This window comes from Myotis daubentonii, chromosome 10, assembly GCF_963259705.1.
Source record: "Myotis daubentonii chromosome 10, mMyoDau2.1, whole genome shotgun sequence".
NCBI classification, from domain to species: Eukaryota; Metazoa; Chordata; class Mammalia; order Chiroptera; family Vespertilionidae; genus Myotis; species Myotis daubentonii.
Window position 1 is genome coordinate 21,959,252 of NC_081849.1, and position 21,846 is coordinate 21,981,097.

At 44.0% G+C, this 21,846-nt stretch overlaps 1 protein-coding gene across 1 annotated transcript in view; it reads left to right on the forward strand.

Annotated features, from left to right (window-relative positions):
- SND1 (staphylococcal nuclease and tudor domain containing 1) overlaps positions 1–21,846 on the forward strand; it is a 457,273-nt gene that overhangs the window by 246,969 nt on the left and 188,458 nt on the right. The window contains exon 14 of the mRNA XM_059711713.1: positions 14,471–14,543. Coding sequence (XP_059567696.1) covers positions 14,471–14,543 — 73 coding nt within the window. The remainder of the gene's footprint in view (positions 1–14,470; positions 14,544–21,846) is intronic.

Here is a 21,846-nt window from a genome sequence, read left to right on the forward strand (position 1 = left end):
TGCTGTGTTCGTATCGTTCATCCTGGAATTCGTTCAGTAAAAAGTGGTTTGTTAGGCCCTCCCCCCAAGGGTGTTAATTCCAACAGGTTTCGTTGTTTCTGACTCCTGGATCCCTGTTTTTCTCTCTGGTTATCACCAGTGATAACAGCACGGTGCACAGAGCTCTTCTGTTAACTTTGCTTTCCACAGCATTGCTTGGCCATTAGACCTTTTAGAGAAACATTGTACGCTATGGGGAAAGGGCAGCCTGTTAACTCGTCTGACTTCTCGAGTCAAAGGACCTGCCTGCCCAGGAGCTGATGAGCTTCCTCAGGGCTCTGCAGCTGCTGCTTCCTCTGCTGAGGGGGGTGGTGTGATCTGCCAATTTTTCTCAGATCATCTGATGGGAGCTTGCCTTATGCACCCATTGGGAGACCAGGTGAAACCAAAGAGGAAGAAGAATACCAATTTCTAGCTTGCCTGCTGCTTTCAGGCATATTCACCTGCCTGCCAGAAACACGCTCAGACCACCTCCGCAGCTCTGTTCAGTTTGCTGACCCTTCCAGGCTCCTTCAGACAAATGTCTGTCTGCTTCTGGGAAACCCTCATTATGCCTCAAATGCACATTCTAGCCTGTTTAGAGGAAGCCACATCTTTTTTCGTTTAAAGGCTAAATAAACCCGTAGATCGCAACATGCAGACCTTCTTTTCTAGTTCAGTTGTCTATTATCAGCTACCTCCTCCCTCATTACCTGTGTTCTGGCAAGGTAAGGTTTGGCATTTTTGTATGCACTCTCCTGGGCTCCATTGAAAGCCCTTGACTTTGTCCAGGATTCTGAGAGCTCTAGTGTGTGTCCTTCTGAGATTTTTAATAGAAAGAACTGAGGAGAAGCTGATGCACATTTCGTGGTGATACTCCTCATCTTGCTGCTTCTTTTTGGGGACATCATTTGGGCTTCTTTGGTGGTGTGACACATCATTTCTATTCTGCACCATGCTAATTTTTCATTCTCCACATTGATTTTCCAACATTTCCAATTCTCGGTTAATTACAGTATGTCTCAGTCGGCTGGCCTGCTGCATTTCTAGTCTTGATGAGTGGTCTCAACTGAAGGCAAGCTTTTGACTCCTTCAGAGTATCTCCATATTCTTCTGAGGGATTTCCAAACTACTGAGTCATTATTGGGACCCTTCTTATTTTCTAAGGTGTTTATGTACTCTGTCCTGTATACTTGGTAAAACACAGCCATATGATTTTAAACAGGCTAGAATGTGAATTTCCTTAGTATTCCAGAGGTCTTCCAAGTTGGCTTTTGTTGAGCTTGTTATGGACACTGAAGATGAGCTGGTGATGCTTGGAATTAGATCAAAGCCTGGCTGTGTGCCTTGTTTTCCTGGGACATCCATAGCTGGAGAATATTTTATCTGTGTGCATTCTTCTTTGCCAGTAACTGTATTTAACACATTGTTTGCAGGTAGTTTTTATCGCGCGCTAACAGGTGGAGGTGGCGCAGGCCATTTTTGCAATTGAATAGATTGATTACCATTATACCTGGAAGTGCATACATAATTCACCATTGTATGTGTTAGAGACCCAAACTTTGTCCTTTGGAATTCGTATATCTGCATGTTAGCATCCCTTTAGAGCTATAAAAAAGTATAAAAATAAACGTATTTATACATTACCCTCATTCTACCGCTAGTCTATAAAAAACGTATTAATACGTGTCCTGCGCTCTACTACCAGTCAACGTAAAACGTATAAATACGTTTCCCCGCATACAATGTGTTAAAAATGTCATACTTTAAGATCTCCTAGAGACTGTTAGCCTCTGCCACCCATTGCAGCAAAACCCAGATGTTTCTGTTAGTTCAGAAGTTGGGGCTTTCTTTATTTTATTTTTAAGACTTATTATTGATATTTAGAGAGAGAGGAAGGGAGAGGGAGAGGGAGAGAGAAAGAAACATCAGTGTGGGAGCGGAACACCTATTGGCTGCCTCTTGCACACCTCCTGCTGGGGATTGATCCCACATCCCAGGCATGTGCCCTGACCAGGAATTACACCTGCAACCTTTGATGCACACGACGATGCCCGACCAACTGAGCCTCACCAGCCAGGACAAGGGCTTTCTTTCTTTTTTTTTGTAACCTTGACCGGAGGAGTAGGATATTTTTTCCATTTATTTTTAAGAGAGAGTGGGAGTGGAGAGAGAGAGAAAAACATTGACGTGAGAGAGACACATCTATTGTTTGCTTCACACTTGAGCCCTGACCAGGACAGGTTTTGAACCTGTAACCGAGGTCCATGCCCTTGACCAGGAATCGAACCCTTCTCGGGCTGATGCTCTAATGACTGAGCCAAGCTGCCCAAGGCTGGGGCTTTCTTTCTTTAAGGCACCTCTTAATGCTAAGATTTTGCGATATTAAGATACGGTGTATATATATTCAAAACAGAAAATGATGCCCTGGTTTGACTGTGGGAAAGTAATTGTTTTGAACAGTCTGGTGTCTGAGCCAATTTAAATGAATTTCCATTCATTCTGGATGTGCATAATGAGTCTAGGGTTATCTCCTAAGTAGAGAAAAGGGCAGGCTAGACTCTGTCTCATGTATTTTCTATTTCTGGCCCAGCATACTGCAGATTAAGAAAACTGTGATGTTGTCTTCCATCTTTGAGAAGCAAGCATGAGCCTGCCCCTCTCAGCTCTGCCGTGGCTCCTTCTCTTCCTATGCCCTCCAGGGGCTGTTTTCTGATTGATCAAATCTTGCAACACCTCCTTTCTTTTTTTCTTTTTTTGGGGGAAAATATATTTTTATTGATTTCAGAGAGGAATGGAGAGAGAGAGAGAGAAACATCAATGATGAGAGAGAATCATTGATCGGCTGCCTCCTGCAAGCCCCCCAGTGGGGATCTTGTCCAAAACCCAGGCATGTGCCCTTGATCGGAATTGAAGCAAGGACCCAGTCTGCAGGCCGACACTCTCTCCACTGAGCCAAACCTGCTAGGGCAACACCCCCTTTCTTTAAAAAATAAAAACCAACTAGTGCTCCTGCCTTGCTGACTTCTGCATCTCCAAACCCCATCAACACCAGTCCTTGATTAAAGTCTTATCAAATTGTTGTAAGTAAGAATCTCCCGTGGTGATGTAATTTCCATGCTTTTGTAGCAGTGACTTGTGACTGTGTGTTGCATTTGCACTGAAGTGCTTTCAGTACCACTGGGAAAGAAGTGCTCTTGGCCTCCCATTCTTTATTTAGCCACAGCAGCTCCCATTTTTTCTGATTTATAGAAATTTTTCCCTCAAAATTTCAATAGGTGGAAAAAACACACACACCCTGTGCTTTAAAAGTACAACACTTTTTGATAGAATCCTTCCTCTCGGTATCTATAATCTAACTGACATTTACAGTATCGGTTTTGAATGTAATGTGAAGACTTTCTTCCACCCGCACTTTCTGTTGCAAAGTTAAAAACTGTGACTTTAGGATACTTAAATGGAAAAATGGAAGAGCTCGGTACTTCTGGTTTGACAGTCCTGATTTGTTAAATATCTTAATAAGAAGTAAGTTTCATCTGCATACCAATCCAGTGAGGAAACTGGTGTTGAATTTGAGTGTGTTTTAAAATTTTAGATCTAATCTATCCTATCACCGTGTATAGATTACAGGAGTTAACCAGTTCTCCAAGAAAACAAATCATTCCTCTATGGGGAGCAGTTGTGCAAGGCTAGTTTATTTTGCATGTGATGGCTTTGCATTTTTTTCTTTTCTTTCTTCTCATTTCCATGAGTGTATCCTGGGGCCCAGGCATTGGGGATAATAGTGGTGAAAAAAAAGGTAATGGACTCAAGCCTTGCAAAGCACCCAATCTCAGAGAGACAGGCATTAAATAACTTCAATAGTGCCTCTAGATATTGCTATTTTTCCTATTTCTTCTATTTTCTTACCTGTTTTCTGAGCCCCTCCTCTTTCTCCCTCTGTGTTAATAATACTGCCTGCTGTACATCTTTTTTATTCCATCTCTTTTATTAAATTTTCCCATGAGAGCACGTCTCTGAAATTCAGCTCTTCTATCCAGCCTCTGTTCTTATCTTTTCAATAGTTCAATGACACAGCTTTAAATAATCCAAGAGTTCTCACTTTCAATCTAATGACCTCAACAAATGAAATTTATTATTGTTTCAAACCAGATCCTACCGAATACTGTTAAAAACAGAGCTTGGATTGAAGTTTTTCTCTCTCCTCTGCATAATGGCAGATTCCTCTACCTCCAGGGAATGGTTGGATTTTTAGCCCAAGCTTCATGGAAAGCTGGAGTTGGGCCAGTGTTCTTCTGTCCTGTTCTGCAGTAGCATTGCATCATGCCAGTGCACGTTGGAAGCCAGTGCAAACTAAGGGGGCTGTTCTTTCTCGTCAATATCCTGACGGCTTCCCTTCTTCTTTAACCCAGGAGTGCACACCCCACTACATTTTGAATTTGCAGTTAGGTGTCATGGTCATGAAGTTGCTAATGTTACGCAGCACGTGTCAGTGTGTGGGGCTTCGTTGTTGGGGTGTAGGGTAGATAAGCTATTGCAAGAGTCTGTGATAACAGGAAAATGCATTAAAAGAACTGGTGTAGGGAAGTGATTTGACGACACAGCTGAATGTGGGGAAATTGAGCTTTTCCCTTTCCTCAGAAAAGATGATGCACTCAACATCCAAATAGCAGTAATCAATCTGCATTTAAGGCAGCACAAATGGCCACTTCTAGAGAGCTGTATAATGTCTCCATTTCCAAATAGTTTTCTCCTTCAGGATATTCAGAGGATCTGTTCACTCTTCATGTTACCCTTCCCTTCCTGTGCTACCCCCAGTTCCTGCTGAAAGAACTCAAGCTGTGAGACTCACCTTGACGACTAGTGTGAGGGGTTTGGGATGAAGTTGGAACCTATTAGTTTTTTTTCTTTTTTATATACAAAGCTGTGAGTGGTTCTGTCAGCTCATGGTCAAATAATGAATTCATAGTAAGAAACAGATATCTCTGTCCACTCTTTTCTGTAGTCATTAATCTGAACTTGTTATATTAGCTTGGAGGAAGTCATTCTAGAATATCCATCCTAGATAATTGGGTTTGCTAGCCTCCCTCCACCCCATCCCATCCCATCCCATCCCATCCCATCCCATCCCATTCCATCCCATCCCATCCCATCCCAGGTCAGCCGTGATCATTTATCCAGAACCGTTTGTCTATTCTCTTCCATCTCACTGTTCTCTTGGCTAAATGGCTCTTGCTTCTTTCACACAACTCCTAAATATTTGAAGTTTCAATGTGTATTTCAAAATACATTTGAAGATGATCATACTGGGAATACAATTTTAATCCAAAATAATTTGTAACAATGGAGTGATAACACTTGACTATTGACTCTTTGGAATGTCTTATAACTTGACTCCCTAAACCAAGTCATTCTCAAAGTATGGTCCTCAGACCAGCAATGTTAATGGCACCTGGAACTTGTTAGAAATGCGAATTCTAAGGTTCCTTCAAAACTCCCCCCACCCCAGACTTACTGAACCAGAAATTCTGGACTTGAGTCCCAGCAGTCTCTTTTAACACATCCTTCAGGTGATCCTGGTACACCGTGAAATCTGAGAACCAATGCCCTAAACAATTCCTGACTACCATGAAACAAATCAAAATATGTGTCCTTCTGTGACAACTTGATGATCTTATTGCAATGTGAATTATAATCATGTTTGTAAGTAATAGAGAGCAAGGCATGGAATGACAGGCTTTGGATTTGCCTTCCCTGTAGTTACAGCATCCTGTTCCCACCAAGTTAGTCAAATAGCTCTTTATTCCCTTTGACTCTTGTCTCTGTCCCCTTCCTCATACTCTGCATTCATGGCTTTTTTTCAATTCCTTTAGAGGAGCCTTTACCAGTGCTTGAGGGTTGCTGTGCTTGCTTGATTTTACTATTCTGCAGTGTGAGGTGGCCGAGTGGTCTGAAGGCTAAGTATCACAGATGCCACTATCCTGCTTTACTCAAAGCCTTGGAAATCTCTCAGGAGGACTATAGTTTGAACAATTAATCACTGATACATCAATGCATGAACAGAATTTTATAGTTACTGGTGGAGGGGAAATCCGCTTCATAGCTTTCTTTGAATTGCATTATTTTTTGCATCTACATTTCTTGCATTTCTGTTTTATCCTAAGCTTCCCCAACTCCCATCTGCAGCTCTGGGCCCAGAAGTTGAGATGGAGTACTTCCCATTCATTTTGCCTCTGTCTGTATCAAGTTCAGAGATCTAGCTCTCAGGTGGATGGCATTGAATCTTTCCCAGCAGGTCCCAGTAAATGTAGCGCACATTGGGAAAACCATTTTCCAACCAAACAGCCTGCTGCTTTTCGCTCAGTAAAAAAGAGGCATTAACATTTTCTCTGTTACAGTAACAAATACATTACCAGGTGCATTGTGATAAAAAAACAAAAAAAAACAAAAAAACACACATAGTCTAATGGGGATTTGAAGGAGCAAGTGAAAAATTGCAAATATAATTGCGTAAGAGTGGAAATGTAAGTAGATATCTGAGTGGCATGAGGAAGGAGCACCTAAATTAAAGAGTTATCCACAAATGGAATCCATGAGGCAAGGCGTGTTCTGTCTGTCTGGAAATGGAAAACAATAGTGCTTTGCTGTCCTGTGACACAGTACTTGGACTTCAGAGAATTTATCCTAAGGGGTAATTAGTGAGGCACCCAACAGTTTATTTAAAAGTTATTCCTCATGGCATTATTTATAATACTAGGAGTATTATATTCACATAAATATCTAGCAATAAACAGTTGAGTAAATTATGGAACTTGTATCCATATGATGGATTTATGTGCAGCTATTAAAATAATGTAAAAAAATTAACATAGGGAAGTGTTCATTTAGTTTTGTTTGCTGGGGGAGAGACTGCAAAATTTTCTCCCACTTTTTTTGGGAAGTGCGAGTGGGTGGGCATCCACACTAATAAAAGAGAAATATGCAAATTGACTGTACCTTCACAACCCCGCCAGCCAATCAGGCGTGAGTATGCAAATTAACCCAACAAAGGCGGCGAGTTAATTTGCATACACAGGCGCCAAGCGGCTGGGAGCAGGGCAGCCACTTGCGCATGTACTGGCGCCAAGCAGTGTGGGTCCCAGGGATGGGTGTCTTTGGGACCCAGGCCGCTCTGAGCCTGTAGGTCCAGAGCAGTCAGGGTTCCAAGAATGACCCCTGGCCAATCTGGGCCTATGTGCACAGGCGCTGAGCAGATGGGGCGGGGGTGGGGGGGACAGTGAAAAAACCAAGTGCACGGGGAGCACCAGGAATTCTGGGAATCATAGTTCTGGTGGCAGCCCCTGGACCAGAAGCGGAAGCCCAGAGTGCGGGGAGCACCAGGAATGCTGGGAATTGTAGTTCTAGTGGCAGGCACATTGTGGGATCTCCTAGACCCGCGGTTCTCAACCTGTGGGTCACGACCCCTTTGGGGGTTGAATGACCCTTTCACAGGGGTCACCTAAGACCATTGGAAAACACATATATAATTACATATTGTTTTTGTGATTAATCACTATGCTTTAATTATGTTCAATTTGTAACAATGAAATTGGGGGTCACAACAACATGAGGAACTGTATTAAAGGGTCGCGGCATTAGGAATGTTGAGAACCACAGTCCTAGACACTAGAGCAAAGTGAGCCTGGGGCAAGTTACTTTTGCAGGTGGGGGATGGAAGGAGAGCAAAGGTGAAAGACATAAGTAAAGTCAGTGTCAAGGAAAAATTAAAGGGAAGATATCCTAAAACTTCTAGAAAATCTCCACCAATGGAGCAATGAAAAAAAAAGACCTCTACTATTCTGTGAGCACAAAACCAAACTGAGTTGGGGTCTCAGACCATTCGCTCACATGATTGCAAAGACAGACAGAAACTCCCAGATTGGAGAAGGCTCTCCTGAGGGCTCCCAGATTGAAGAGGGTGCTGGTTGGGCTGAGTGACACCCCCCCCTTGCCCCCACGAATCTTCGTGCACCCGGCCCCTAGTGTGTATATAAGCACTTAAAAATTATGGTAATGATGCTTTTGTCTTAGAATGAATTATTGTTACACCAATCTTTTTTCTGATGACCATCTATTGCCTTTGTTATCAAGACATGAAAAATTATGAAACCAGTGTCATTGAGGCAGTTTTAAGCGGTCCTTGCATCTGATCTCACCTTTCTGAGGCCTTGTCCTCTCAAGCAGACTTTAGACTGTTATCAACCATTTCCACCAGAACTAATAGTCCTGTGGTCCTAATGGGGCCATAGAATTCATTTGCTTGTATTTCCCATCAATTTAGCACTGGGATGCCTTTTCTCTGGTGGTTCTTTGTGCAGGGCTCAGTTTTTCCTCCTCTCTCTCACTAAGCACTTCAGGTCAGTTGTCATGCCTGGCACAATAGCATGTGTCTTCATTTCTCCTTATATTATTTTAGATGAAATGTTGGCCTAGAGTTCTTTGTTATTTGCTCCACCGCCTTGTAATACCTACGGAGTCACTAGTCTTCCCACTTCTCCTTGACTGCAGGACTCAATTTCCTCATTTCCAGTCTGCATTTGCTCCATCTTTTCTGTCTTTCTTATCAGTAATTCTGATTGTGTTGAAAATATAGCCGCATAATCTTAGTGCCCCCACCGTACCATTCTGCACCTGTGCCTGCTCTGTATCTTATTTTCTGAGTGTCAGGACCCTGCTGCTTCCTCCAAGGAACCAGGAGAGAGGCTAAAGGAATTGTTTATTGCTGTTATGTTTCACTGATACCTGTATTTGGTTCAAGCTGAAACACTGTATTCATCAATGTGACCTGAAACACAGTGAGAGGTACTTTAGAAGTTACTCACTCCTGGTTCTGCTTTTCAGCCTTTCCTGTATTATCTAGTTAGGAGTTTCATGCAATCCTGCCACTTTGTTCTGGTTTACTGTTTATTGTTTATGGTGGTCAGAGCTCTGCTCCGACTCACTGCCATTCAGATTGTTGCTACACTTGCTGAGGGGAATGTGATGCCTTGGTTCTTGGTGCACTTCTGCTTCTGCTCAGAGGCCAGGCTCTAAGCTCTTCTGCCCTGTACCATTCCAAGTAGTAAGAACAATATGCCTAAGAATGGGAGCATGCCCTGAATGTATGTAGGAGAGCCAGGCACCTCACTCTTTAGCCTGCAGTCACTTTGGCATTATCCATGTCTCCAGTTTGAAATATTCTCAGCATTCTGCATTAGTCAGTCACCAGTCATTTGTTCAGCTTTGCTAGACACACAATAATTGAACTAGATGGTACTGGGTTTATATAACTATTTGAACATAGCTCTGTGTTAAATACAGTAACAAACATCAAGGACAGAATCCTAACCCTCAAAAGGCCTGAATTCCAGCTGTGGAAATAAAGATGAACACATGATGTACTTTGAAAGCAATATATTGCAGTTTATAATTACCTGCTGAACTGAGCCTGTTCCCCCCCCCCCCATATGTATATTTGTATAATTCCACTACCATTTCAAAGTCATCTGTAATTACTCCCAGCATATAAACTGCAGCTTTCCTAGGACCCGAGGTTAAGAATTCCTGATGTGATAATTGTGTTCCTACAGCTCTAAGTTATAACGCTTTTTATTCTATACTTTGGACCTGGGAGAGCACACATAATGAATAACTTTTGTGTAGAGACCTAGAGAAAATGGGCCTAATTGTATTAGAAGGAGTAATGTAGAAACCATGTGAAGATATAAACTGGGGCTGCATGGTAGAGGCCCAAGTAAGCTAAGCATTTTAATTTCCCCTTGATGTCACAGGCTGGTGGTCTTTGTTTTGGGTAGAAGTAGGGAGCAAAATGATGAAACAGATTTTTGTGAGAAGCCATGCAACCGTGGAACACAATGCCAGATCAAAGTAGTATGCAGTATCAAAAGGAACTGAGTGAATTTAGTTGAAGTATTACTATCTTGGAATAAATGGGTGAAGGCCTGGCCTAATAGGTGACCAAAGGGCCACGTGCGTACATCTAGGAAGGAAGTATCGGATGGTGGATGAAGCAGAAGCAGAATTATGGGACATTTTGGTTCCTAGTTACCAAGAAAGCATTGTTTAAGGGAAGTTTAAGAATTCAGGATCTCCTTTTATCTTTCAGCTCTACAGCTTCCCTTGCCACATCGTTTCCCTGCCACGTCTCTGTTGTAGGCCGTTCTGCTCCCCACCACTTTATTTTCTTTAAATAGATTTTATATATGAAAGCATTTCTTTTTGTGAAACTGTTGGAAGCTCCTATTCCCCAGAAAAATTCAGATCTATACTTCTACCATTTTAGGGTAGTTTGTAGATACTTCAGCTAAATGTGCAGCTCACTTATGTCCCCAGGTTAGTAATTCCGAATGTGACAGCTCTTTTACGGTTGGTGTTAGGTTGCATCTAACCACAGAGTCTTTGACTTTCTTTGTGATCTTACAAATTGTTAGTGTCAATGGTGCCTTGGAGAGGGCTGGTCTTGGTCTGTAGGTTTTTCTGTCTGAGTAAGGGACCCCAGATCCTAAGAGCAAACTCTGTCATTGCATAAAATGTGCTGAGATTCTAATCCTGTTGTGCTCAGTCAGTGGGGGTAATCTTGTTTTAACAGTTGATGGTTTTATCTTCTATTGGGGAAGCAGGAGCATCTTGTGTGAGAATTTTAAACTTGGCTGTTTAAAGGAAGAGGAGTGTTTCTAATGATTGGAATGGGATTCTGCTCCCACACTGTAGCTTCTAGAAGCAACCTAGAAAGCTGAGTTTTTATTTCTCTTCTGACCTTTACCCCTTTGCATGAATGTGGATGTATACTCAGCTTTCCTGGCTGGTGATGATTTCTCTCCATTGTCGACATCGCTGGTCTTCGCCATCTTTGCACGCTGCTGCTTCTTGGAGACTAAGGTTCTGCGAGGAGCAAGCTGTGCTCTGCCCCACTGCTTCCTTTCTCCTGGCTGGCCTGAGCACAGCCTGCCTTTGTGAGAAAGCAGCTATTAAGCAGACGCAGCAGGAGAAGTTTAGGAGTCAGGAGTTTCATTCCTTGTCTAATGAAAAGGGATGTTGAGCTGTGGTTGCAGCCTGTGGGGAGAGGGAATGCGGGAGGGGTGTTGGTGTTTGCTCTGTGGAGCAAGTTTCAGTGGAAGCAAACCTGCTAGCTGACTCCCCTCCTATGTTTCAAAGACAGAGCTCCCCAAACCCATCCCAAAGAAATTAGGTTATGTAAGACGCGCGGGTCTTGACTTTATTTACCATCTAGCCAGCTGTTAGGGGAGCCTGTCCTTTAGCCTTATAGTCCTGCAACAGAGATGTATATTATGTTCCCTTGGGAAAGACTGTGGCAGGCCTGCCACTCTTGGTGTTTGCTCCTTTCCTCTTTGAGACCCGACACTGGGCCCTTCTCCGTTACTCTCCTGCTGTGGCATTATTAGGCTTGTGTCAGGCTGAGGGTGGTTTTATGGATGGCTCACCAGCTCATTTCTGCAGCAGTATGGGGACAAGAACCAAGGCAACCCCGGCACAGGGAAGGAGACCCAAGCAGAATTACATAACCATGTAGCTCATTTCTCTGAGCCCTCTCGTTGGCAGCCTGAGTCCAGTGTATCACTCACACTGTTGGTGGGCATTATTTGTATTTAGTATTTACGAATTATTAACTCTCAGTGTGGCCTCTAGTTTGTTAACAGCAGTGAGAACTGTTTCTCAGTTTCTATGTGATGTTACTTTTTTAAAATATATTTTTATTGATCTCATAAAAGGGAGAAGAAGGGCGAGGGAGAGAGAGATAGAAACATCTATGAGAGAGAATCACTGATTGGCTGCTTCCTGCATGTCCCCCACTGGGGATCAAGCCCGCAACCTGCAACCCAGGCATGTGCCCTAACTGGGAATCAAACCATCACCTCCTGGTTCATAGGTCAACGCTTAACCACTGAGCCATGGCTGGGTTGTATATGATGTTATAGTACTACTTTTCTTGCTGCCTCTTGAATGTACTTGAAATTGATCTAATTTAGCAGTCATAAGTATGAAAAAATTAAGTTTTTGAAGGTTTTTCCCAAATTAATGCCTGAATGTAAATAAGAGTATGATAATATCCTTTTTAGGAACAAGGTAGAGCATAAAGTTTCTTTTTAATAATTAATTTTAAAGAATTCTGATTTGTTTGTGTTTAAACGTCTTATGCACATTATTATCCATGTGTTTTTTGCTTGGGGTATTATTTTTTCCCTTGGGTGGCATGCTTAATCTTGGTTAGGTCCTGGATTTCTGCTATGGCACAGAGCAGAGCTACTTTGGGTCACAGAAAGAATCCTTTGCCTCGAACCTCTGTTTTCTAACTTACTGCTCAGGCCCAGTTCTTTTCTCTCAGACTGTACAAAATGCTTTCCAGCCCCCAGGAAAGGCCACGGGTTCAGCAGTGCTCTCACATGAGCTGTCTGTTTACAGCGCAGGTCCATTTGTTTCCGTTGTCCCTGTTGTTGGAAGGAGATAAGGCTGTAGGCATTTTGTGCCCCCAGAGGACCTGCAGACAACTTAGCAGGCCTCGCCCTGAAGGTTAAGGTAGCAGAATGGGGAGAGGGGGAGCCTGTTGGTGGCAGAGGATGAGTTAGCTCTGTTGTTGGCTTCCAGCCAGTGGTTTCCCATATAAACCATCCTCTAGTCCTCTCCCGTGAGTTTATAAATCCCAGTTTATAAACCAAAGGCCTGGGACAGACCTTGAGAACCAGCCCTGGTCCGTGATATTAACAGGCTCCCTGAATGATCAATCCTTGGACTACATTGTAAAAGGAAGAATCTGACCTATTTGCAGTTTCTAAAGCTGAAGAAGCCCTTGCTTCAAGTTCAGGAGGGAGCCATGGTACTCAAGGAACTGTGACATGCTTTCTTTCAGTTAGCAGTTCAGATCAGAGGGAGTGTGTGATTTTTTTTTTCTTGTTAACACTGTGCTTTCATATCTTAACCTCATCATGGAATGAAAACTAGGTAGTAAGGAAAGTATTTGTTTGTTGTTTCTGACCGGAAGGCATTTGAATCAGTTGAGTCAGAGACAGATCCCCTGTGATGGAGGGAGGGGCGAGGGATGGATGGTAATGGCCCACGTATGTAAGAAATATGACTGTTCCACCTTGCGTCGAGCAACATTCACCTCATTTGGTTTCTGTGAATTTGATGTAGAAAGTCAGGGCCTAAAAGAACCTCTTGCAGAGCAGTGTCCTCTCCTGCTGGTCATTTCGTGAGAGTCTGGGTGAGAAGAATGTAGAAGTGTGGTTACTAGTGTGAGGGTTTTACATATTTGACCCTAGTCGGGACAGTTTTCCTTTTCTCTGGAATTCAGAAACTCTAAAAAGGCTAATCCACAGAATGGGCACACCCCTGAATCTCTGTTCCTCATTCTCTAAGCCAGGGGTCCTCAAACTACGGCCCGTGGGCCACATGCAAATACAAATATTGTATTTGTTCCCGTTTTGTTTTTTTACTTCAAAATAAGATATGTGCAGTGTGCATAGGAATTTGTTCATAGTTTGTTTTTTAAACTATACTCCGGCCCTCCAACGGTCTGAGGGACAGTGAACTGGCCCCCTGTTTAAAAAGTTTGAGGACCCCTACTCTAAACTCAGGAATGTTCCCTGCTTGGTCTGCAGACTGGTAGAACACAGGAAGGTCTGACCTATTAGTGCAGTGACTTAGTGATTTACGCACCAGCTTTTATTCACCAGCCCTTCATTGTGTGACTTCAGTGATCGTACCCAGGGATGCTTAGGCTTCAGTCCCTGTTACCATTCAAGGGGTTAGGGGATGAAAGGTGGGAGATTGGAGCAAACCAACCAGGAGTCAGATGTGGCAGAGTCCCAGAGCCCCCTGCTAAAGCTGCTGTCACTCCAACCTGAGACTGATGAAAAACGAGGCTTCATGTCAGTTATGTAGCCATTGCTAACCACTTCTCTACCATTAAATGGCTTTTCCATACAATATTGCTTCAATCAGAGCAACTTATCTTTTTACTTGGGAGGACCTTATTTCCATTAGAATTGGAACACTAGCTACATATTTTGCATTTTAAATGTTTCATGTGATTAAACACAGAAAGAAACATTATTACTTGTGTTTCTTAGGAGTCTACTCTTCCAACTATTCTTCTTTTGTGTCTGGAACAATGCCTCTAATTTGGAAACGAGTTCCGGGAGCTCTCTGATTACCAGACACACCATTAGCTGAAACTAGCAGCCAAGTACTGATAAGTGGGTTTAGAAGAGCAGGCTTATATTTCCCTCTTCCAAGTTCTCTTGCAGACACTGGCTACTCAGCCGTGTGCAGTGTGACTTGTGTAGTGAGTAATAGACCCCTCCATTTGAACAACCTCTCTTCTCACCAGCATTTTCCCACTCTCCTTCCTCTTCCCAGTGTGATTTGTATTTTAATTGGGTTTTTTCTTCTACAGAGCTATTAAGAATGGCAAAGGATTGCATAGCAAGAAGGAAGTGCCTATCCACCGTGTCGCAGACATATCTGGGGTGAGTTGTGTCCCTGAATAGAGCTGTGTGGCTCAGAGGTGCCAAGAGCTTGGCTGCTGATTCACCAAAGGACTTCAGCTCTGTGTTTTCTGTAGCTTATTTGTTTTCAGACACTGAATGTGAAGTTTTCCAGGGCAGCTACCTATGCATCTATAGAGATTCTGTTTTATACTAGAGGCCTGGTGCACAAAAATTTGTGCACTCTGGGGGGTGGGGAGGCGGGGGTCTCTTATCCCAGCCTGTGCCCTCTCGCAGTCTGGGACCCCTCGGGGGATGTCCAGCTGCTGGCTTAGGCCCGCTCCCCGGGGGGATTGGGCCTACGCTGGCAGTCAGACATCACTGTGGCAGCCTGGGAGCCCTCGGGGGGTGTCCACTTACCAGCGGGAAGCAGGTCTAAGCTGTAGTTGGACATCCTTAGTGCTGCTGAGGAGGCGGGAGAAGCTCCTGCCACCACCGCTGTGCTGGCAGTCGTCAGCCTGGCCTGTGGCTGAGCAGAGCTCCCCCTGTGGGAGTGTACTGACCACCAGGGGGCACGTCCTGCATTGAGCATCTGCCCCATGGTGGTCAGTGTGTGTCATAGTGACCAGTCATTCCCAGTCTTTCTGCTGTTAGGGTCAATTTGCATATTACCCTTTTATTATATAGGATAAAGGCCAGCTGCATGGGTGGGGGCCAGCTGGTTTGCCCTGAAGGGTGTCCCAGATCATGGTGGGGGTCCCGCTGGGGTGCCTGGCCAGCCTGGGTGAGGGGCTGATGGCTGTTTTCAGGCTGGTCAAGCCCCCCAGTGGGGACCCTCACCCCATGGGGGTATGGCCAGCCTGCAAATAGCCACACTCCAGCCTTCAAACAGAGGGGCTGAGGGTTGTTTTCAGGCTGGCCACACTCCCTTCAGGGTTGGGGTCCCTACTGGGATGCCTGGCTAGTCTGGGTGAGGGGCTGATGGCTGTTTGCAGGCTGGTCAAGCCCCCCAGTGGGGACCCTCACCCCATGGGAGTGTGGCCAGCCTGGGTGAGGGGCTGAGGGCTGTTTTCAGGCTGGCCATGCCGCGGGCTGGAAGCAGGTATCTGGCATTTATTTATCTTTTATAATTGAAACTTTGTTGCCTTGGTCCGGCTGGAAGCCTGGGTTGCCTCTGGTTCCCAGCCCCTCCTTAAGCGGAGGCCAGGCAGGCTGGAAGCAGGTATCTGGGATTTATTTATCTTCTATAATTGAAACTTTATAGCCTTGAGTGGAACTCAGGGCCGGCAGGACAGGTGGGAAGCTTGGCTTCCCCCATCGCTGGGACAACTCAAGCCTCCTGCTCGCTCCAGCTCCGTGGCCACCACCATCTTTGTGATGGAGTGAGGGGTGACGGTTAATTTGCATATTACTCTTTTATTAGATAGGATTCTGAGAAAAGCAGAATTCCAACTAGGATTTAAATTTAACCTCCTATCTTATCACCTGAGCTATTACTGTGTTGCTTTTTCATTTTTTAATTATTATGACTTAGAAGGTATTTCTTTCCAGTTGTATTAAAATAAAATTACCTCTTTTAAAAACCCCTGTTTAATTCTCACTATGACTAGGAAATCTTAGTGGGAAAAGGTCAAGTATAGGTTTTAGGACAAGTTTAGGCATTGACATTTCCTCATGACTTCTTTTTTCTAGGGTTGCCTCTAAGGGGGAGAAATGTGTGAGCATCCTTTGAGCTAATGGATGTAGATGCTGTAGAAGAATAGAACACGAGATACTTTTAAGGCTGTGTCCAAATGAGTGGTCGGTGATTAGGACCCTATCCTTGCACTATTAGGATCTCTTGGCTAAATAAATACCTTTGTTAGTTGAGAGGGTTTATTCATTTATTTAGCAGGTATTTCAGTGCCTGCTGTGCCTAGCACTGGTCTAGGCACTGAGAATATAATAGTGAACAAAACTGATCAAGTCCCTACATGCACATGGGAAAGGTAGACAATAGCAAAGTCAGGGAGTGGCAACTCCTCTAAAGAGAAATGAAACCAACCAAGGGGGATAGAGAGCAGTTGAGGTGTTGATTTTGACCAACTGCCTAGGGAAGGCCTGTTGGTTCATCAATTCATCCTCAGTTCCAAGGTCACACCATCCATTCCAGCTTCCATAGTCACTGATGCTTAAAAGGGATTCAGGTCATGTGTAGGGAGGACCATATCGCCCAAGGGTGGAAACAGAAGAAGGGCTAGTAAATCTTAGCTTGGGCACTCAGGAAGCTTGCCTTGGGCACCAAGAAGCAAAAGCAACTATAAACAAAAGCTGCTAGAGCTCAGCCTAGCCCACAGCAGTGGTGAATTAGAATCTGTTATCTTCTGGTTCTGTTTTCTGACCAAGTCTAGCTGAGGCTTTGCCTTTTGTTCCTTGTGATGGCATATCCTGAATGTGTCTGTCTGTCCAGGTCACCCTTACCTAGATGGAGTGGTACCCTGTTCCTATTAGGCACTGCAGTTCTGTTGAGCTTTTCTTTCTCTGTAGCCAGTCACTGCAGATTACAGACTAAACACTGTTGCCTACAGTAATTGGACTTCTGTCAACAAGTTGTATCTCTCTTTAATGAGTGAGGTACATTGATGTGCACTCTTCATAGTCGAGAGTCCCACAAACCTGTTGCTAATGGCCTTAGCGCCACAGGTGACTAAGTTGTATCTGTTCATTGTTAACAGTGTGATGCTATCAGCCCTGTTTTCTCTGTGGCTTACCTTGCTGAGTTACCGTTTATATATATTCTATATGTACCTGCTATGGCATTCTTAACAGTATTTTCCTTAATATCATTCTCAATATTTTCCTTAATATCATCCTTTTGGTGAAGATGTTGGGGGTAATCAAAGGATAATTTTTTGGTTGTTCAACTACAGGGAATGGGGAGAGTTATAAATACCTATCTGGGGAAGCACAATGGTGATCTACATTAGGGCCAAATATGCCCAGTCAAAAGCGTATGCAGGCTCACACTCTAGGTCTTCTAGAGGCTGATTGAAACCTAGGGGGCGGGAAGTGCTCTCTTTGGGCCTGTGGAGTTCATTGTGAATCTATGCTGCCTCCTGCTTTAGTGTGTTTTGGTGTTTTCTTATGTTTGTTTGTCTGTCTGTCTGTTTGTTTTTGGTAGCAAACTTGGCTCTTCTGCATCTTTTTGCACCTGTTTTCAGGATCTTAGGAAACTTGTCTTCATATTCTTCCTTGGGTTTTGTTTGTTGACCCTCTTCCCCCATCTGTAGCTCAGTTTCATGTATGTCTTTATTCTCCTTTCTGTCTGGATATTGAAGGTTTAGTTTGCTTTTATGTTATTTTAAAAAAAATTCCAATTAAGTATATCTCAGTTACCACATAAAAGAGAAAAACTTGAGCAAGTGGGAAAGTGAAAGTGAAAAGCTATTTCATTTAAATACATGTCAGAATGACCTTGTCTATCTTACCACTGTTGTTCAGCTCAGATTGAAGGTTTCCTGTCCTTTTCTTTTTCTTTGTTTTTGGTGCCCACTAAAACAGAGGAGCTTTCTCTTCCCGTTCCAACCTTCCCTTCTTTCCGTCACAGCGTCATGTTGAGTGTATGTGTGTTCGGTGCCCTGGTGCCGGTGAAGTGAGAGGCATGGGTTTCAGCTTCCTGTAGCATGCTGGGTATGCTAGATGCTACTGTCTGAGGAGCAGGTAGGCATATGGGGGTCAGGCAGGCAAATAGTTTACAGTTAGATGAAGAAACATCTAGAGTAAAGGCCTTGGCGTACACACATATAAGGGCTTCATAGAAGTTTCTCAATCTTTTTGTAACTTTTAACTGTGTTATTCTTTCCCCTTCATGACCCCCATCTTAGTTACAGGTTATGGTAAATGGAAGTTTTTGTTAAACTGACAGTATACATGCATTTTGCTGCCAAAATAATTGACTATGAACTGGTATTTGTATACTACCTCTCCCCACCCCAATGCACATCCGTGGGGACAAGTGGAGACACACAGTGTGGGGCAAAGTAGGTGTCCACTTTCACATACAATAATTGGTAAGTAAATAATAATACAAGAATTAACTCTGTTTCCAGTGCATGGATACAACTATAAACCTACTTTTGCCCCACCCTGTATATAAGCTCCTGAAATGTGCTGTATAGAAGAGATTATCATGTTTGTGAGACAACAAGTAATGTTCTAATTTTAGTGGTTTCCAGCTTTTAGAGTTTAGTTTCTACCTTATTGTCCATATCTGTTCTCTTGCCTATTTTAAAATGTATGTATTGATTGAGAGGTTGAGAGAGAGATTGACCTATTGTTCCACTTATTCATGCATTCATTGGTTGACTCTTGCATTGGCCCTGACTTGTTTGAACGCCTCTATGCGCCAGTCAACTGAGCTACCTGGCCAGACCGGAGCCTCTCTTCTCTTGCATTTTTAAAAATGATTTTACTGGATAAGGGTCAGAGTGCATTAAAATGCCTCGTAAGAACTTAGCCAAGTGCAAGACCTCCCTGGCTGGCTTCCTATGGCAGCCATCCAAGCACAGGAGTGAGAGGATGACTGCCTGTTTTGGCAAGTGAGACCTGGCCTCTGCGCAAGGAAACAGGCCGGCTCGTCATGTCATTCATCAGCTTTCCCTGGGCTGGACGGGGCCATTTGGCTGCCGAGTGTGCCTTCTGACTTTGGGTTCTGCTGTCCCAGGTGTGCCTGTTTTGTCCCTTTCCATACTGAGAGCTCAGTACAGTTTTGTGACTTTTCAAAAACGTTACAATGGCTCCCAGCGTGTGGTTTTGTTTTCTGTTTGTCTGTTAGTACAGACGGTTTTTGACACTAATGTAAATGGGTGTTTTTCCGTAAGGTATGTAGCGTCTGTGTAATGCCAGCTGAATGAACCCTACCTTTTGGCTAGGGCTTTTTTAAACTTGGCTCTTCTGCATCTTTGGCACCTGTTTTCACTAAGGGAAAACATAGTGCCAACTTAGTCATTTGAATCCTAAAGAAGTTACTATTTTCCTTTAGTTCTAATTTTTCAAGGTGAAGGAAGTGAGGTGTTACAAGTCCTGGTCATTGCTTCCTTTCTTAGTTGTCCGTCCGGTTTCCTTCAGGCCATGTTATTCCTGGAAATGTGAAGCCAACTAAGAATTTGACCCATTTGGCAGGGCATCTGATAAGGTTTGGAGAATGGTTCTGTGGTGACTGGTTCATGTCAGACACCCACAGGTTCATTATTAGTGGGTTCTGTTTTTCCCTGATCCTGTCTCCACTCCCTTCACCAGCATACAAAAATTTGGAATGTGCATGTCGGTGGAATATAAGGCTGTTGCTTATCTTGGATTTATCATTGTTTTTGCTGTATCCTGCTCTGTAATAAATACAATTTCCTGCAGATATAGAGTGTAAAACAGACAATAAAATGGGTTGGTGCGTGGCTTACTGTTGTTCTGGTAAATCAGACAAATCAATTACAGTTCTGAGGTAAGAGCTCCCACTCCTCAGGTTGCAGCCAGCACACCCGATTTCCTCCTGTGCGGCCCTGCACTTCTCTTCCGTTGTGTGTGAGCACTGCTGGGTGAGTCATGGTGTCTATTTCACGTTCCTCCATTCCCTGCTATGTCTGTTCTTCTCGCTGGTGCACGAGGAGTTAGGATGTTTGTTTGTTTGTTCACGGCACTACAAGAAGTTAGAGCCAGACCAGGATCCTGTCCTCTCCAGTCATATTTCTCAGTCCCAGAATGGGCCCGTACTTCTCCTGACAACTTGTCTGCTCATTTCACTGTTGTCTCTTCTGCTCTTCTTCCTTGCCTTCACTAAGTTCCAGTGTCTTTGTTTTGTTTTGTATTGCTTTCTTTGCTCATGTTACCTAACTTGTTTGTAACCTCTATCCATGACTGATTTTATTGGAGATACATAGTATTATTAAGAATGTGCTTAAACCATAACCTAGGTAGCGCTGGGGGTGAGGGCTCAGATTTATGGGTACCATTTACTCCATCACATCATGAAATGGAGACTTACAGAATTGATCAGTTGGACTCGAATTTGCAAATAGAAAGGGTGGAAGTGTTCCTTTAAAATAAACAAGTAAATAAATAGGTAGGATTTTCTCTAGCATCTCCTCCTGATCTCTTCCTTCAGTTCCTGGTTTTTCAGTGCCTTCTTGAGCTAGAATAGCACCATCCTCTTTTCTCAGGGTATTTGAAGCAGTCCTTTCTACAAGAGGCTTGGGGACCTGTACAGAAGTTATTGTTCTGGCCCTCAATGGAAGAGTTTAAAAATATTATTTTTGGCTACAGAGAGGTAAAAAGTGGTTTGCCCAGTAAGTGCGAAGAAAGTGTAAAAGCAGCAGCACAATCACCCAGTGGCTTTATAAGTTAGGTCTGTGTTCAGTTGCAGTCCCCTTTTTGTGTCTTCTGGCCCACTTGGCTAGGTTGTCTTCTTATTTTCATACTAGAGGCCCAGTATGAAATTCTTGCACTCAGTGGGGAGGGGGGTCCCTCAGCCTGGCCTGTACCCTTTTGCAGTCCGGGAGCCCTTGGGGGATGTCCGACTGGTGGCTTAGCAGCGGGCCTAAGCCATCTGTTGGACATTTTTAGCACTGCCGCGGAGGTGGGAGAGGCTCCCTCCACCACCACTGCGTTTGCCAGCTGTGAGCCAGGCTCAAGGCTTATGGCTGAATGGTGTTCCCACTGTGGGAGCGCACTGACCACCAGGGGGCAGCTCCTGCATTGAGCATCTGCCCCCTGGTTGTCAGTGTGTATCATAGCAACTGGTCATTCCATTTGCATATTAGCCTTTTATTATATAGGATCATTCTAAAGAGCCTTTTAGCTAGTTCTTTGTAATCCTTAGTAACTGGATATCATAAATTATCCTTGTTTATTTATTTATTGTTGTTTTGTTTGATTTAATGGCACTTCAGTCTCTTGCTCTCCCTTAGCCTAAAATCACATTTAAATGCCCCCTTTGTGCTAAACACACCAAGTCAACCCCTGTGGTTCTGCCTGGTGGCTTTCTGTGACCTGGAAGGGTTGCCTAGCTCTAGAGCTCCATTCACACCATAGCCTCTGGACCCATGATGGGGCTTTGCATTTGCTGCCCTGGGGAAATCCCACAGAAACCCTGTGAGAGCCCATCCCTGTCTGCTGGCCTTGCTCTCTGGAGCAGGCATCATGTGCTCCATGAATATGATGGCGCCTTGCGAGGGGGCCAGGGTTAGTGCTAGTGGTGGGTTCCCAGGGTGGTTTCCTTGCATCTCTCCTGCAGTCAGCAGCTCGTTTTTGGCAATTTAGGGGGAGGTATTTCTTTCTCTGTTTTGTTCTTCCTCTACCCCCAGCCAAAGGTTCC